The sequence below is a fragment of the Notechis scutatus genome, chromosome 1, assembly GCF_049901735.1.
Source record: "Notechis scutatus isolate UNSWTSFEM ecotype Mainland chromosome 1, rNotScu1.2, whole genome shotgun sequence".
NCBI classification, from domain to species: domain Eukaryota; kingdom Metazoa; phylum Chordata; class Lepidosauria; order Squamata; family Elapidae; genus Notechis; species Notechis scutatus.
The window spans coordinates 35,345,683-35,364,284 of record NC_142009.1 but is presented as its reverse complement, the minus strand read 5'-3'; the positions used below and the strand labels follow the sequence as shown (position 1 = coordinate 35,364,284).

At 39.1% G+C, this 18,602-nt stretch overlaps 1 protein-coding gene and 2 long non-coding RNA genes across 5 annotated transcripts in view; 2 read left to right on the top strand and 1 right to left on the bottom strand.

The window, feature by feature from the left end:
* LOC148132745 (uncharacterized) overlaps positions 1 to 7,373 on the top strand; it is a 110,320-nt gene extending 102,947 nt beyond the window's left edge. The window contains exon 3 of the long non-coding RNA XR_015748733.1: positions 7,262 to 7,373. This is a non-coding gene — a long non-coding RNA (uncharacterized LOC148132745). The remainder of the gene's footprint in view (positions 1 to 7,261) is intronic.
* LOC148132744 (uncharacterized) lies at positions 1,697 to 8,857 on the bottom strand. The gene is made up of 3 exons (XR_015748731.1): positions 8,424 to 8,857; positions 7,215 to 7,396; positions 1,697 to 2,334 (listed from the first exon to the last, which is right to left on the bottom strand). It is a non-coding gene; the product is annotated as an uncharacterized LOC148132744 (long non-coding RNA).
* A 318-nt stretch (positions 8,858 to 9,175) lies between these two features.
* Positions 9,176 to 18,602, top strand: part of PSME4 (proteasome activator subunit 4) — a 90,706-nt gene continuing 81,279 nt past the window's right edge. For all 3 annotated transcript variants that reach the window (XM_087960871.1, XM_026676701.2, XM_026676700.2), the window contains exon 1: positions 9,176 to 9,402. In XM_087960871.1, coding sequence (XP_087816997.1) covers positions 9,176 to 9,402 — 227 coding nt within the window. The remainder of the gene's footprint in view (positions 9,403 to 18,602) is intronic.

Here is an 18,602-nt window from a genome sequence, read left to right as displayed (position 1 = left end):
GAGGAAGCAATTAAGAAGCAGCAAGAGGTGATGGAAGACAATTACTTTCAATAATATTCTACAGTAGTACCATGTAATAACTGAAATAAATCACTATTAGCAGGATTGGCATTTTAAATATTGTTAGGACAGGTGTCAATAGGAAGGATTTTGATAGGAAAGGTTTTGATAGGCAGTTAAAATTCTAGATGTTGATCTAATTTCTGACAATAAGGATTTTGTGGCTATTTTATGGCTATTGCATATGCTGCTCTACTTGTCTAGTCAGTAAGAGTTCAATGTTAGGCAGTTTTCAGCAGTTACCTATTATTACTCAGATGTACATATATTGTACAGTAGCGCTCAGGAGCATCACACACTAAAACGTACTAGAACCAGGCCAAGCTTATACAGGTAGTCTTGAACAAACTAAATTTAGAGAACTTTGTTCTCATGATCAGAATTAAATCGAAGACTGAATGTACCATTTTACCTAGAAGATACCAAATCAGCTTTACTGGCTTACTACAGAAGATAGCTACTTATAGAAACAAAATATTCTATCTCTAGTCTTACCTTTTCTCATTACAAATGGCATGTGGTGCTTTTCTAAAATTTGATTCTGTTTTGTAATGCCTATTTCCTTTCATCTCTCAATTCTTTCTGCTTGGTTTAGCCTTATTTACAATGTTGCCTGACTCCATTACAATTCTGGGCAATATAAATTCAAAATAACTCAATGTTAAATATAATGTTAAAATAACTCAAAAATACAAACAAAACAACAGGCTTTCTCACCTCTTTCGCACAGAGTGCAAGGTATAAATATAAAGGGGGCAAAATCACTCTATAATCTGGGGTTTAATTATTAATTATGAATAATCTTATATTAGAACAATTATTATTTTAAAACATTAAAATATTTTAAAACCCATTTCAAATGCATCTAACAGAAATAAAAAAGTTTAAAAATAAGTAGACATAATGTTCCTTCTTGACTTTAACTCTCCTTTTCGGTTTTTGGAAAAGTATTTTTCTCTATTAAAAGAGGTAAAATTTGGGGGAAAGTATAAAAGCTCTGCTATAGATTGTATTACCACAGACTAAACATGACTTATTTAAAATCACTTCAATTGACACTTTGTAGTCACAGTTGTTTCCTAGGAAACGGGAATTAATTCTTGCCCTTTTCATCCAATAATGGCAACCATGTGGCTGCCCAGGACCACATGAAAGAATTAAAGGAAGAGGGAAGTGTGTGGGTTGTCTTTGACTTGAAATTTGAAGGTGGTGGTTTGCCATCAATTACACCAACCAGAAGCGTGAATCAGTTTAATGCATTTTCAGTAACAACCCACTGTTTCTGACAGCAAAAGAAGCTGTCATTAACAATTCAGGATTCTGAAGAACTCCCCCCACCCAAGCAGGCTTTTCAGTTCAATTTTGGATAGATTCACATCGCAATCAGGTTTCATTTAAGACAGTCACTTTCATTGGACAATGAGTTAAACATTCAAAGAGCATATACTATATCTAAACTATATCTTTGTTTATAGAAACAAAGGAAAATTGTTTACAGAAACAAAGGAAAATTCCTCCACTTTTTTTCTAAAATTGCCGATGCGTAGACATATTTTTTTAATGCAGATAGTCTTTCAGCAACTTATAATACATTTATTAGTATACTAATTTCTTTTATCTTTTTCAACAATCTACATTTGTGTTTTTAGATCTTATTGTCCAGTTACATATTAGGCCATGTCTCATTGGACAGAAGTGATTATAAGATCATCTCAAATGATGAAAATAAGTCTCTAATTTCTAATTGTACTGTACAGATATTCCCCAAACAGCATATTTGCTTCTCTCCGTTTCTTCTCTGAACCTGGAATTTAGTATTACAGATGTCTAATGTGCAACTACATTTACATCAGATCAAACCATGGCAAACATAATGGCTGGTTCATACTTAATTCTTATGCCATAAATAATATATAAATAATATAACCACCATACAATAAATTAAAATGAAGCAAATTATGCTATGGTTTAGTTTTCTCTCAAGACACTTTTATTTAACCTTGATTAGTCTCAGGCAAAAAGTCCGCACTGCCCATACTTAAAAACCGATGATGCTGATGTTCGTTGATTTAAAACAGAAGGCTGTTGGGCGCAAAAGTGCGTCGGCAGTTTGCAGAGTTGATAACCAGAGCAGTGGCAATTTTCTTCAATGGAGCAAATGCATTTCTTTCAGTTTTAAAATTTGGATCTCTTCATTTGTTCTCCAGCTGAGTATCAGGAAATGACAGGTGGTAATGGTGCTGTTTTGAATACTCTCAGTCAGTATTCCTCCCACTTAACAAGAAAGAAAAAGTTGGTGTTACAAGCTGTGCAAAGTAGAATTTTAGACTCAAGAGATATTAAAGTACCCATTATGTGAGTCAGGAACCGACTGTGCCTTTTTCACGTTCAATGACAACTAAAATGTTGCAAAAACTGAACAGATGGATTTAGCTCTGATTCATAGCCTATGAAGTTCATTATAAAAGTATTCTTTCTGGCTCAATTAAAACATGTTAGAAAGGAGTAAAAATTTTCAATTATTTCCTTTTTAGAAACAAAAATGCAGGGCTCACATCAATGATAGACTGTTGAAATGGCCCCTTTAGTCATTGTGAAAACTCCGAGTTTTCCTATTCTAAACTTTGCAGGTGAAAATCATCACTCTGAATTGTTCAGCAACAAATGCAGCACCTGCAACATTTGTGGTATATATAAGAGATGACTTTTACATACTAGCACCTGGGATGTTTCATTTTATACAAACTGAAGTTTCTGTGTAGACTTTAAAGGATACCCATGCAACATGCTCTTTAGTAATCTAATCAGGAGGTAATAAAAATGTGAGATATTGTAACCAGAACCTCCTTCCCCAAAAAGACTATAAATGATATATCAACCAAACCTGGACAAAGATCTCCAAAGCAATATTCTTTGCATGTCTTTCCAATGATTGCTTTAAGTCCAGAAGGGCTCAAACCCACGGATCTACTTTTTAAGTGCAACTCCATCTAGACCAGGGCTGTCAAACTTGCAGCCCATGGGCCGGATGTGTCACACTCTGGCCACACTCATGCCCAGTTTAGCAAAGGGGGAAAAGTCCTGATATGTCATGTGACACTGCTGTGATAACACGAGTTTGACACCGCTGATCTAAAGTAACCACTAGAGTGGAGAGAGAGGGTGAGAGAAAAAGAAGTTGTGGTGCTTTATCGCTGGAAGTTTTTAAGAGGCTGGACAGTCACTTGTCTGAAATGGTATAGATTTCCTGCTTGAACAGTGGGTTGGATTAGAAGACCTCCAAAGTCCCTTCCAGCTCTATTCTGATTGTTACTAAGATGTTTTTGAGGCAAAAATAATTTGGTTTTGCTGGGATTCCACTTAATATGTTCTTCCTGTAAGTCTTAATCCTTATAGTCTCTGGACAATGCCAGGATTTCCACCTCTTCTGGTATTCTGATCATAGGCATATATTAAATTCCACCTGGGCAAGTATTCCATCTGATGTGGATAAATATATGTTAGTGATGGGTAGCTCAAGTAGATACTTGGGAACTTGTGGTTCTCCTAATGAAGTTGTAGCCTAACTTCAATCATTTCATATCTCAGGCCATTATAATTCTTTTTTTTAGACTCTGGATCCCCAGATAACTTAATCCAACCTTTTAAAGAATAACCTCCAAAGAATTTCTCTAGTCTTAATGACTTAAGCAGCAGAATGGGGTCTGTATGATGGTTCATTGATGGTTGGATGATTTTGCAGACAGAATGAGTAGACATTGAGTACTTTTGGATAATATTCTATGTATATAATTTAAACTTTCATCTCCCTGTTTAATCATTTTCCCAGTCATTTAAAAACCAGAGAAACATTTTGGTTCTTCTGAGTGTGAGAAGGTAATCAGGGATGAAGTTTTAAGGCAGGGATGGGATCTGACTGGTGTAACTACCAGTTCGGTGATTTATGTTTTTTGAGAGCGTCGAAAACTGGAAGAGCAGTTCCCCGGCGCACATGTGCGTGCTGAGAAGCTGACTTTTCAGTTTCCAGCACGCACATGTGTGCCAGCCACCTGATCTTCCAGTTTCTGGCTGGTATGCCCAGAGAGATGCTCTTTGTGCCACTTCTGGCATGTGTGCCATAGGTTTGCCATCACAGAAATAGGGCAAAACTCACTTAATAACAAAAATTTTGGGCTCAGTTGTGGTCGTAAATCAAGGATTAGCTGTATGCCTTCCCAGCTGACCACCTTAACATTTAAGACAGTCTATAAATTTACAAGGGAAAGATATTCCAGCCTCTCCTATTTGGGGGTCAGAAAATTTAAATCCAAGGCAGCAATTGCTGGGTTGAGGAAAGAGGAAAATATGAATCTTAGAGTCTCAGATTAAAGTTTGGAATTTTTGGGGGAAAGGGGTGTGCAGGAAAATTAAAGCAAAGAAAGGAGGCTTGAAGTACTATTACTGGAAGAATAGGTAACAGATATAGGAAAGAATTTGTATGTTTCCCTCTCTGCATTATAGCTATTATTACTCAATTACAAGCTCAATATAATTTTGAGCATTTCAAGGTTTAAAATGTAATTCAGATTGTATATGAGGAAATTTCTTTTTATAATCTTCTGATATCTGGAACAATAATTTTGAAAATCTGCTCCAATCTCTTTGCAATGATTTTTAAAAAATTGACATGGGGAACATCATCTTATGGTCTACCTGGAGCACTGTATTTTCTATTTAATTCCTTTTTAAAGTTGCCTTGTCCCCATGGTTTGAAGAGATTTGTCTTTACCCTTTTCAACAGGGAATGTTGGCATTTTATCATCTCAAGTACAAAAGAGGTGATAGTTTATCTTTTCCTTTTTTTAAAAAAATATTGTGCATCTGTAGCAAGATCTGTCAATTCTCCAACATCTGTGCATGTGCACGATTCCCCCATTGCGCACCATGTGTCTCTGCATCTGCACACGCAATTCCCCCGCTGTGCACCAAGCATCTGCGCATGCATGCACGATACCCATGCGCCATGCACCTCTGCGCATGCATGTATGATCATCCCCGTGCGCCATCCATCTGTGCATGCATGTGCAATTCCTCCATGTGCCGTGCATCTCTGTGCATGCGTGCATGTCTCCTGTGCACTCCCCCCCCACCTGACAATCACTGTCGGGCGACGGTGGCGTGTGTGCATGCGCCGTGTGGCTCTTCCGGGCGACCTCTCATGTGCCGGGGGAAATGGCTCTGCGTGCCACTTCCGGCACGCGTGGCATAGGTTCGCCATCACGGCTCTAGACTATCACTGAAATTAATTTGTAAGTGATCCAAGAGAAAAAGTGGGCTTGTGGATAGTTACACTGCTGAAAAAACAATTATTGTGTATTACATTTGCCCATCATTTGGAAGTAAATCCAATAAGTTCAACAGAACGTACTCCACAAAATCTTTACACTTTACAGATTAATTAATATATAAATATAATAGTTATTAATTCATTTAAACAGGATACAAACATCCCAAAGAGCAATCTAACTAGATAAACCTGATTCAGATTAAACCTTCTCCTATTTATATAGAGACAAATATACTTAAAGCCAGCTATAACTGTAGAATTGCAGTGGACGAAATACAAATTAAAATATTTTTAGGTTAGATCTGGTGAGATTTAAATGGCCTGGGACATTTGTATTTAACTGTAAATAAATAAACCACAATTGGTTTTTACATCACAATATGTCAAACAATTTTGTACTGGCTTCTTTCTAGTTGCAATTCAAGATGTTGGTACTCACCTTTAAAGCTTTGAATGGCCAGAATTAGATCATTTGTGGGTCTTTTCTCTAAGGATATCTGCCTATTCCACCACATTAAATAGCACTGCCCTAGATCTCTTCTCTTAAATGTTGTCTTCTAGTGAGACCTTGGAGCAGTGCCTTCTTCATCTACCCTTTGGAATAGCTCTTCATCTGATATTCAGAGGGTCTGTACCAGAGGTGGGATCCGACAGGGTTAACTACCGGTTCAGTGATTTACGAGGTTTGATGATTTACGACGTGCTTCCCTGCACGTGCCTGTAAATCATCATCAGCCTGCTGCCTGGACAACTGACCAGCGCTGAGTGCAGAGAAGCAGCGTTTGAAACAGCACTTTTTTCCTGCTTTTCAACTGCAGCTGTGCCTCGCACAGCAGGTGAGCTTGAAAAAGCAGGAAATAAAGGTCAGGTAAGAGCCCGGGCAGGTGGGTGGGCCAAAACATCAGAAGACATAGAACCGGTTCTATGTCTGCTGCTCTTCAGAGCTACCGGTTCTACAGAGCCGGACAGAACTGGTAGAATCCCACCCCTGGTCTGTACCCTTTTAGATTTCTGAAAAGTGTTGAAGAACTATCTCTTCCACCAAACATTAGACCAGGATGAGGATAAGCCAATATTTTTTGAACAGATGGATGTTATGGTGCTATGGTGGGAAGCATGTTTCTGGTACAGATGATATAGTTATTGCTAATCTTTTGTGGGTTACCTAGGATGATTGCATATAAGGCAGTCATATACAGTTTTAAATAAATATTTTAAAGCCCCAATTATACACTGTATCATAAAGCATCTGGTTTGGTGACTTTGGGTCAGTCACCTTCAGCAAAGTCCACCTCACAGATTGTTGTGGAGAAAATTGGAGGCAAGGGATTAGGTATGTTTGATGCCTTGAAATGACCAAAATATATTTTAATAAGCATGATAAAATATAATAGCAATATGTCTAGTAACTCTATTATTGTCATGCAAATATTATTGGACGAGATTTTTCTTCCTTCAACACATGTCAAATGATGGTATTAATAAGGCTATTTTTTGGAAGGGAGAGGGAAAAGTGCTGCTGTTCTGTGGTAAGGGGGAAAGCAGATATTTTTGCTAGGAGGGAAGAAACGTAATTTCTTCTCAGCCCATTTTTAAATCAGTGATTTGATGTGCATTTTTTTTCAATAGCACAGGGCAAATGACTGATATTAGTTGATGTGATTCTATGTCATTAACTCATCTTTCTATCTCATGGGATGGAAAACAGCCAGCTGTAGAACAAAAGTAATGCAGGAAAGTGTGGTTAAACTAGACCTTCACCTTCTGTCCTAATGAATCACAGACTTTTTGCTGTCCATACAATTTGTAGTGTATGCAGCATATTTACCATTTATGAATTCATAGTGCTTAAAGTTTGCCTTTATTCTTCTACAGCAGGGATGTCAAACTGGAGGCCCGCAGGCTGGATACGTCATGCGGAGACCATGCCCACCCCAGTTCCGCAAATGGGAAAACGTCAAGAAACATCACCTGACAGCAACATGGCGCGGCGAGATTGACACCTGTATTCTACAAGTAAATAACATTTGAAAACAATAGGATTTACCATTATAAGAACGAATCAGTGATCAAAGCACCACAATAATGTACTACCATTATTTCATTTTTATCAGTTTTCTTGTGATCAGAAGGAACAAGATGGGGAGAGATCATCCTGAGGTAATCTATGCAGTCACTAACAATTAGCACAAATTTGATGGCACATAATCAGGTGACTGGGATCTAGTAATAACCCATTGTGTAAACCCAACTAGAAAGATAGCATCTTTTATAAATCAGTTGGATTCAATGGAAGCAAAAGAAAAAAAAATTGTATTTCATGCTCAGATTGTTATATAGACTGGCTTAGCTTAACACGAACTCATGCTTCATCTCAAGGTGTGGCTTGAATATGACCAAGTGTCTTATTCAACGAATCATGGTTCAGTGTTGACTAGGTTGATGGCTTCCAAAATGATTGTTGTTAAGTGAATCATTGCAGCTGATAAATTAGTAATACGGTTATTAAGTGAATCTGGCTTCCCCACTGACTTTGTCATAAAGTCGCAAAAGGTGATCACATGATCTTGGAACATAGCAATTGTCATAAATATGAACCAGTTGCCAAGCACCTGAATTTTGATCATAACTTTGAAAAACAGTCAAAGGTCATAACATTGAAAAACATTTTTCAGTGCTGTTGTAACTTTAAATGGTCACTAAGTGAACTGTTGTAAATCGAGGACTACCTGCACTCTTTTTCTTCATTATCCCTAATCCAAGTTCTCTGATCCACAAATCCTAGGCTCCCTTCTCATCTCTCTTAATAAAATAAGCTCTATTCAAAACTCTTTCTTACAACCCCTCTTTTCTGCCCTTGGCCTTCCACCCTCTCTTTATTTCCTGCTTCTCACAAGCTTTATTTTTTCTTCTTCTTCAATAAACACCCCTCTGGAAGCTTCTCAGTTCTTCCCCCTTGGCATTTATCCTCCTACCGATTCAACCCACCTCCTTTTTTCTCTTCCTTTCTCCTGCCCTCAGGGATCCCTTCATTCACCTGCTCCACGCGAAGAAAATTTGGCCGGCTGCCTTTTATAAAAGCGTCACCCTCCAGGCGGCTAATTTTCTCTCGCCTCTCCCTCCGCGAGTCATACCTACGATCCCCGTAGGAGCCAGGTTTTTCCTCTCCTCCCTATTAAGTGTATTTTGGCCAGGCTCATTTCCACGGTTGAAAGGTGTTTTAAAACCATCACCCTCGCAGCCGCTTAAGGATGCGCCGGGACTCGCTAGGTCCGTTGGAACGAGGGAAGCTTCGGCTGCCCTCCTCAGAGAGCACGCATGGGAGGGACGCCGCCATACGCCTCCAGGACGGGGAGGCCGGCCGGCCGGTTTGGCTTCGCGCCCCCGCCCCCTTCACGCTCTCTCTGTCTCTCTCTCTCTCCGGCCTCGCGGCTCCTCAGTCTCGCGGTTCTCCTTCCAGGGAGCTCATCCTCGTCTCCTCCCCCTCCCTCGCAGCGGAAGTGACCTCCGCGTCGCCCGCCTGCTCTGCCAGCAGTGTTGGGCGGCAGCCGCGGGAGACGGCGACAAGGTCGGCGGCGCTGCTTGGTTCGTTCGCTCGCTCGCTCTGTTGCTTCGTCACCAGGAGCCGCTGTGTGACAGACGCTCGAGGCAGTCGGGTTCGGTAGCCGGGGCTAGCCAACAGCCGGGCCGATCCGACGGGCGACGCAAAGAAGCCGCAGCGGCAGCAAGCCGAGTCTTCGGGGCGGCGGGAGGCAGGCGGTTATCCAACGGGACAGGAAGGAGGCGGCCATGGCTGAGGCCGGCGTTGGTGCCGAGCCGCCGCCTCCCTTACCGCCACCACTACCGCCTCCAGCCGTACAGAAGGAACTGGTGTACAATAAGCTGCTACCCTACGGCGACAAGCTAGAAGCCGAGGCCAGCTACCTCCTTTCCCAGATCAAACTGAACCTCAGCCGCGCTGTTCAGCTTCAGGAGCTTTGGCCCGGCGGCCTCTTCTGGACGAGAAAGCTTTCCACGTGAGCTTGGCTGGAGATGGTGGGGTGGAACCTGGGCTCCAAATTTGGGTACAGAAAGACGGGTGATCATAGAAGGGGAAACCCGTCCCTTCTCTTTTGATTCGGAGTATGGTATTGTCTCGATTCCTTCTTTTACTAAGCATCGGGACCAATACTCGGATCAACTCCCCAAAGATCACCCTGGCTAGAAGCCCATCTTATAACCCCCCAACCAATACTTCCTACACCTCTGAGTGTGGATGTTTGCATCAAACCAGTATCTCCGCCCCCCCCCCCTTGTTAGAAGGTCTTCCACTCACAATGAACAAAAGAGAAGGGGAAACAGGAATTTAGGACCTGTCCATTAAATAATTAATACTCTCTTAAAAGTAATAAACTAACAAAAGGTCATGAGCATGGTTTCTTGAGAACAGTTTGAATTTTTATTGAACTAGGTTTTGGATTTAAGACTAAGTATCTGAAGGTACTCCTTATTTTGGTAGGCATGAGCATTTGCTCCTAGAAAATTTTGGTAGGCATGAGCATGAGTCTACCAAAATAAGGGGTGCTTTTTATATATCTCTGTCTGTCCGTCTGTCTGTCTGTCCGTCTGTCTATCTATCTATCTATCTATCTATCTATCTATCTATCTATCTATCTAGAGGGAGGGAGAGAGATATTGATTGATTGTATGGATGTCTTCATTACCGCTGTTTTTAAATAAGAGAATAGTGAAGATTGGTCTTGTACATCTGGAAAAGACTACAACTGAACCATTCCACCTTTGTCAATGTTTCCCAGATCTATTAAAATTTTTAAATTGCTTTCTCCTGGAGAGCTTGAGATGGTTTATTTTTTAAAAAAATAAGTACTTATAATCCATTCTATAAATAAAAGTTTAGTTCACAGACATCTTGGGAAATTTTAGTTAAATACTTACAAAAGCAGCTGATCTGAGCAAATGAAAAGTGTGAGTGGTCATGGCTGGAAAGGATGCTTGATCTTCTCTTTCCAGAAGCTCTATTTAGCTTTTGGTTCCTACTGAAAATTTATAACTTAAATAGAGTCTGCCTCATTTTGATTATAAGGCTTTATTTCCCTAAACTGAACAAAAAATGTAATTTGTTTTACATTTGTCACCTAAGGCAACGGGCAGTATTTTTTTAATTAGAACAAAATTGTATGACATTGATATTATTGAGTTTGTATTAAGGATTACATTGAGCTAATGTCGTTTAGTAGTGAGCTTACTTCCACGCTTCATGTACTCCAGCATCTTCAGAGCTTTGTTTGGTGGAATTTATGTAAGTGACATGATCAACCAGGGGAGAGGTTATAAGTAGTTGTAAGGTTGCAACTTAGCTTTGAAGTGACCTAAATTGCCATCACCTCAGCATGTGCAACTATTGGTACTTGGGTGGGCTAATGTTAAGTCATCTTTCAAGGTTGGTAAACCTCATTTGGACTTTAGAAGAAAAAGTTTGTTAACTTACAGTATTAAGTAAATTAATTGTTTATTGCATTTTCTAGTACACAGTTCTTCAAATTAAAAACTTAATTATCTTTTGAAGAATTATAAAATGACTGACTATTATGCATCCTTCCAATTGACAGTAGAAGAGATGACTTAGAGTAGTTGCTACTTATGAAGAAAATTAACATTATTCCATTATTTATTTATTATTCTATGGGCTGTATACACTCCAGCCAAGACTGGCTTATTTTGAAGTTATGGCCACTGCAGCACCTTCATGTTATTTGCCCTTATAACCGACCGCTGGGAAGTTGTAGCATCCCCCACCTATCTCCCCACCACCACCACCATCCTATCCTGCTGGGTCCTTGCAGTTCCTGGTCTTGTTTCCATCCAATCTCCCATTGGGTCCCTGCAGGCTTTGGTCCTCCTCCCCCTCCCATTACCTACCTTTTGAAGATCTCCTGAGCTCTGGACCCCATGTTGGGTAAGGAAGGAAGGCCATTCCATTCCTGGGCTACAGAAAAAGCCTTAGTACTGCACAGACTAAGTTAAGAAATCAGAGTGGATTGCTCCATCCCTGGACTGTCCATCCCTGGCCCGATCATGGAAGTGGCTGCCACTTGAGTGCCTTTTTCATGACATGACCACATGGCCCAAGAACACTGAGGGATGGAGTGGTGTGATCTCATTCTCTAATGTGAGCTCTGGAGGTCTTCAAAAGATGGGTGATGGGTGACAGGTGGTGTCCCAAGTCTTGTGGTGAGCTGCTGGGATGCAAAAGAGGACTTGGTATTGGGGTTGGGAAGCAGGCCCAAGGGCTTTGGGAACCCCAAGGAAATGGAGTACAGGATAGCTCAATGGGGAAGACCTTGAGAGGCTTAGTTCTTAATGGCCACATCACCAGGTGTGGGGGGTTTTAAGTGAGGAAATCTCACTTAACAACCGTCACAACATGCAATCTTAATGGGCAGGCTCATTACGGTCATAGGTCATAGGACTATCTGTATATTTCATACAGATCAAATAATGGTTTTAAAGCAAGTTATACCATGCTGTCATAATAACCAAGATGTGTACACAAGGGGGGATTTCTTTGTTGCCTTGGTTAATTTCTAGTCCACTGTTCTCTTAGTAATGGTAAAAAAATGGTTAGGGTATGCTGGAGAAGTTAATATTTTGTATAAATCTTGGACTTGTCATTGTAAGTGACTTTGTTTACAAGAAAGATTCCTAGAGCTACATTGATAAATATAAATTACTCACATGGTTGCCTTACAAAGATGTTTTGAACTTGAGTAGATGTAGCATGACGTTACTTCTCCAGTAGCCATGGGTTCTCCCTTACTCTGTTTATACAGAATGTGTTTTCATTCTAATATGTGTTATGGACTAATGCTGTCACAACGTGTTGAAACAGTGCCCAAATATTTGGTTTGGCTTCTGAAATGTCCTGTGACTGTAGAAGATAACAATATTAACACATCCTAGTATGTTGTAATTATATTTTAATTTGTCATTATGTTTATTAAATTTTTATTTCTTAGATGAAGTAATGGAATTATTGAATTTTCTGTGTTTTAAAAATAGATTTACTGTATTAGATTTATTCATACATCAGTTTCAATTTCCAATGTCAGTTTGTGATCAAATATTTAAAATCTGAAGCATAATATTCATGAACTTTATGTTGGGATGATAAAAGTCTTGATTGGTACACAGGCAGTAGATAACAGCTTGCGGTCAGTTAAGAAGATGAAGCACTTGTTACAGCTAGTTGGGCAAAGTGAAGTCATGATGCATTGTAAGGAGTTGTCAATAAAATGGCTTGGTCTGGATATTTGAATGTCAGGGCCTTGGCGTATAGGAGCAGATTCATGAGAGCTTATACAAAATCAGCTTGAATCTAGAGCAAGTGCATTTCTTAAAACTGAGTTACAGGACATACAACTTTTACTTCACATGCTGGTTGCACTGAGAGTGGGAATGATAAATATAGTCTTATTCTCTGCTTCTGTGTAGCATTTGATGCTATACAGTACAGATCTCCCATATAGCTTTCCTGACCTGAGGTGTTTTTAATTTTAATATTGTACTAAAGCATTAGAATCAAGATTGATTAAACTCTTTTATAGTTCTTTAACATCCAAAATGATTTGTACTTGTCTTTCTTTTTTCAGTTCAGATACCATAAATATTGAAGCTTTTAGGGTTATTTATTGAACTTAATTTTATACAGTATTTTATAATATGAATGAGATAAATGATCGATTTCTGTGTCCCTTATGATAAAAATAGTAAGTCCTCTTTAATAGTAATGTGTGTAGCAAATTACCAATTTAGCATCAAATAGTTATCATATTTTGTTCTTTATCTTCTTTGTAATAGCAATAGTACTTAAACTTATATACCGTTTTGCAGGTCTTTACAGTCCTCTCTAAGCAGTTTAAAGAGTCAGCATATTGCCCCCAACAATCTGGGTCCTCATTACGTAGTCAGTAGATGGTTTCACAGCTGGTTTATCCATCAAGAGCAGGACTGGATTCTTGTAGGGTTCAGACAATGTTGCATTAAGTTTTGGGGTGCTCCATCCCCAAGATACAGAACCAAACCTGCACTGCCTGGCTGAAAAGAAAGTGTTTAGTGAGGAAACTTGGCAGAGTTTGAAGAAAAAATGACTGGAAGATGGAATCTAGTGGAATGTAGTTTGGATTCCCAGGAAGGAGGGACTACATTCCAGGGGCCCAAGAGGCTGAGGTGTTTAGATAGTTTGGTTGGGAGAAAGAGAGGTAAGACAACTTCTATGTAGCAATTGTCAAAGTATATCTTGAATACAAGTAGCTGCTTTAATTTGGCAAGATATCTGTCTATAAGTGAGGGACAATAAAGAAAACTGCTCAGAAATAATTCTTATGTGCCTTTTTTGGTTCTTGGGGCTGCAAGAATCTCAGTTCTGGGCAGGCTATAAGTAAATTGAAAAAATTGATGTATAAGCACCCGACCCCCTCCTCATTCCTCTCACTCCAGAAAAATATTCTGACTCTTCCTGACCAAAGTTAGATCGTTATCAGAACTCAATCCCACTTTGCCTGGTCAAGCCTTCTATGAGATCCCCTGTACTGCATACTATTACAGCAGCAAGACTTTGGATTGGGGTTAAAGGTTATTTAACCCCCATCTGAAGCCTTGTTGCTGTAATAGTATGTGGAATGATCTTGAGGGAGGAAGAGAGGTTCAGAATATTTACTTCTTTGCAAACTTACTGATAATAAAAAGTTGGTTTCCATTTTTTGACTTACAAAAATGTCCTTCAAAATGAATTCACATGTTTAGGATAAGCTATCAGCTATTGTTTTAAAGCATCTTTTGAAATATTTCATAGTTTTTATGTTGATTTCCAGTAAAAATCATAGTTCGGCTTATTTTTTTAGACAAGAATATTCAAGTGTATAATAAGTACTTCGTTACTGTTGTCATCCAATTTTTTTATAGCCTTAGATAAGTGACTGGGGAAAAAACCTCACCTTCTCTGTGGTAGCACACTCATTTGGTATGGCATGTTTCTGTCACTTAATAAAGATGTTGTTTGTTTGGTCCTATTGCTGGAGCATCTTGAATGTTTCTCAGTACATTACCATATATCTCCCAATTGATAGGCTGTGGATAACAGTATTTTGCTTTTGAAGTAGTTTCTAAATTAGGGATACTAGATTGCATAGAATAGTGTGACAATTCTTTGAGCAAATGTGGGCTTCTGTTTTGCTTCCAGCATATGCTAAAACTGAAGGAGATCTGCTTGTAGCATGGGTATTCCTAAAGCTGGTAATTAGGCCACATTTATGAAAAACTTCATTGGCATAGACAATATGGATGGCGGAGTTTAATAACTATGAGTCCATCTGATGATGTCCATGACACGTGAAATAATGCCATTTGCAATGTAAGAGGAGTGTATAATAATGTTATTGAACGAATTAATAAAATTAAAAAGTATTGTGTAACCGTGAAACTTAAACTGAGATGCAATATGTACTAGACCTGGATGAAAGTAATCAATCTCTTGAGAAATGAAATTAATACATACAAGGAAGTGAAATACTCTCTGGAATGTATGTGATGTACTGGACCTGGATGAAGGTAATCAATCTCTTGAGAAATGAGATTGATTAATACATTCAAGAAAATTAAATACACTCTGAAATGTATATATGGTGTCATCAGAATTGCTATAATTGTGTATGGAAGCAGGAGTTCATAGGTTATTGATAATTGACTGTTATACTATATTAAATGGTAATACTGGAAGAACCAGGGATGAGTTGAAAATAGTATTCCATATTCAGAATTAATGCAATGCAGGGTTTGGTTTTGATTAAGTGACATGCAGTACATAAAATGTATTGAACAATTCAGAAACTCAAGGATGAATGAGAATGGTTATCTGCTTAGAAAAAAATATGTTCATTTCAAGTATATGGCTTAAGAGTATGTGTACATCTATGAGTACAAATGGAAAAGGAATGAATCAAAAAGCATGAATATGTGCAATAAAACAGAATGAATGAAACTGTGTGTAAGAGGTTCTGGTTATTTGTTTAAGGGGGAACCATAGTTGATAGTATCAGGAATGGATTTTGGGGAAAAAATGGAAAGAAATCAGTATGAAAAACTACAGGTAGTCTTGACTTATGACTATGATTGGAACCAGAATCTCAGTCATTGAACAAAGTGGATATTAATCAAGACATTATGTGTCTGCTTTTCTCAACAACAAGAATTCTACAGTAGTATTCCCAATTGCAGTTAAGTGGTCTCATAGTTTATTAAGTGGACAGAATCTCAGGTAAGGAGTGTGGGGTATCTCAGGGGGATGGGGGAAACTGGGAGGCCACACGTGTGTTTCTCCTCTTGGGGTGTGGGTCTGAAAATCCTCCCTGCTGAAATCCAAGCAGGATTTTCAGCTGAGCAGAGAGCAGATACTCCCTGAACAGAGAGACACACTTGTGCATGACCTACGCCAGGCCTCCCAGGGCCTCCTGCATCTCCTTGAACTACTTCACACTTCTTACCATACCACACTGCCTCTTTGCTTGGGCTGGGCAGATTTGCCACCTCCTTTCAATTGCCTTTGCATTCCTTTTCACTCCTTTTGCCGCCGCCTTTTTGCTGTTTTTGCATCCATTTTCACTCTCTTTCCGTCTCCTTTTTGTTCCCTGTTTTCCGCTGCGTTTGCTCTCCTTTTCACTCTTTTTTGCCTCTTCCTTTCCTCTGCTTTTGTACTTTTTTGCTCACTTTGCCACCTTCTTTTTAGACCCAATATCAGCCCTGAAGCCATTTTGGGAGCATCTTCAAGGCTGCCACAGTAAGGCTGGTTGAAGCTGTGGGAACCTGAGTGGGGAGATAGAGATAGCTGGGGATGTATAGCCAAAATAACATTCTTTCCCGTAGGAGCCAAGGATGCTCGACCAGGTGTTGGAGAGACATGGACAAAAAGCTAGATGAAATTGGGGCTGTGACCTGATTGGACCATGTGATGGACACGTGATATGGGAGAAAGGACTTTGGGGTTTTGATTTGGGTAGGGAAAACCTCGGGTGCCTCAGAGTTGGTTTTTTTCCAGATGTGCCAATATGACATTCCTAATAATTTCATACTGAGGAAACTCCAGGCATCAGAGTTTTGATTGCCTTGGGTTTGTTACTTGGAACCAGGGTGGATAAAAATTGATGATTCTTTTTTAAAAAATCAAATTGGTTTTTATTTAAATTGGATTTTTAAATTTTAAATAGGATTTTTTTTATTTTTATCAAATTTATTTTAATAAAATGCTTTTGGAGTAAAAATCTAAAGACGTTTTTCTATTTAAGATACATTAATAATTTAGTCTATTAGGCATGAAATGGAGTTTAGTTATATAGCATGTCAACAGAAGGTCAGAGGAGGAGCTGCTGGGGGCCACAGATGACAGTTGCTCTTTAAAATTTATTATTTAAATCGAGTTAATTTAAATCAAGCCTTTTTACTAGTGATTGAAATCATGATTTAATCATGATTTAATCGTGATTTAAATCAACTTAATTTAAGTAAAATCCTCCCTGCTTGGAACCCTGACACTCAGTTTCTCCAGTTATAATTTCCTATACCTATGGCTAAAGAAAATGCTTATATGTATAGGAAATATTCACTGGAGTAGCTGGGTCCAAAAGAGAAGCAGCAAAGGGAATGAAAAGGAGGACTTGTTGTTTGCTGCTGGTGCTGTTTCTGCCGCCACTGCTCTTTGGGTTTCAGGGGCATTGAGGATGTGAAAGCGGATGCAAGATAAGTAGGTGTGCAATGGGGAGGGAAGAGAAAAGGAGGGGGGGAGAAGAGAAAGAGTGTAAAAAGAGGAATACAGAGAGGCAAATCAGCATGATAGTTATTGTTAGGATATGTGCAGAGTAACCCTTGTATAAAAAGGATATGCACACGGAAATGGTTTATGAGAACAGTTACGAATAAATATACAGCCACACAGAGTTGAACAAGTTGTATTAATGTTTACTTGAAGAAATAGCACAGTCCAATAAACAGTCCATGTCATACACGTTTTTAACAGTCCAGAAATATCCAGTTATAAAGTCGTCTTATCGGTTTCACATCTTTTACAGCAGACAAATATCAAACCATAATACAACAGATAATCTTTGATATCAACAGAATATCAAAATAAACATGGTTAGTCAGTATCGGTCCATAGTCAGCCAGCATCAGTATCAAGAGAGATCATCAGTGAAAAAGAGAAAGAGAATTAAACCATGATCTATAGCTCCCTCTTATGGCAACTTGAAGCATAATTAACCAATCAGAACACAGCACAATACATTACAGTATTTTTCCTTAAAGCTACAAACATATATATTTGTAGTTTATATATTGTCAACCCAACTACGTTATTTACATATACATAACAGTTACCTAGGCAGGCCTGGAAGGGAGATGAAAGGAAAAGAAGGAGCTAAAGAAGGCTCATCTCTGCTCAGGAGGGTGGTATGAGCCTGCATATGCATGTGGGTGTGTGTGGAAAGGCAGAAATGAGGAAAAGGAGAATGTTCATATGTGTGAAGGTGTATGAAAGGTGGAGGCACCTTACTGTGAGAATGAGTGAGAACAGCAGAAAAAAGCAGAGGAAGAGGGCGAGAGAGAGACCAGCTGGAGGCAAAGAGTAAAAGATAGGGGAGGAAAAGGAAGAGGGAGTGTGGTTGCTGTTTTCCTCCCTCCTGCTCTGCCATGCCTTTCCCAGAGCCACCGCCACTCTCTGAGCCATGTTCCCCATGCACAGATGGGGCACAACAACCTGGAAAAGAATTAGCATGCACATGAGAAACCTGTGTAGTGCATGGACCCTGTTGGAGTAGAGCAAAGGCCTCTGCATCCTGACATCTGCAGGGGAAGAAGATTGACTTTTTCATAAGTCATAAGTTGAGGACTACTTATATTACAGGACAAGGAAATCCTATGTGAGAAAGTATTAGAAAAGAAACAATTTACCAACACAATGAACTTCTATTGTTTGCACTATATGTACCATTAGTTTTGTTTTTGCTGTATATTCTAAGTTCCCAATCAGATATTGTTGGGATTGTGCCTTTTTCCAAATTGTGCCTTTGAGCAAAGTTTATTCTCGCTATATCACATTAAATTATTATATTATTTTTCCCTAAGATTATATCTAATAAGGACAATTGTAGCTTCATATCAAGTTTAAATT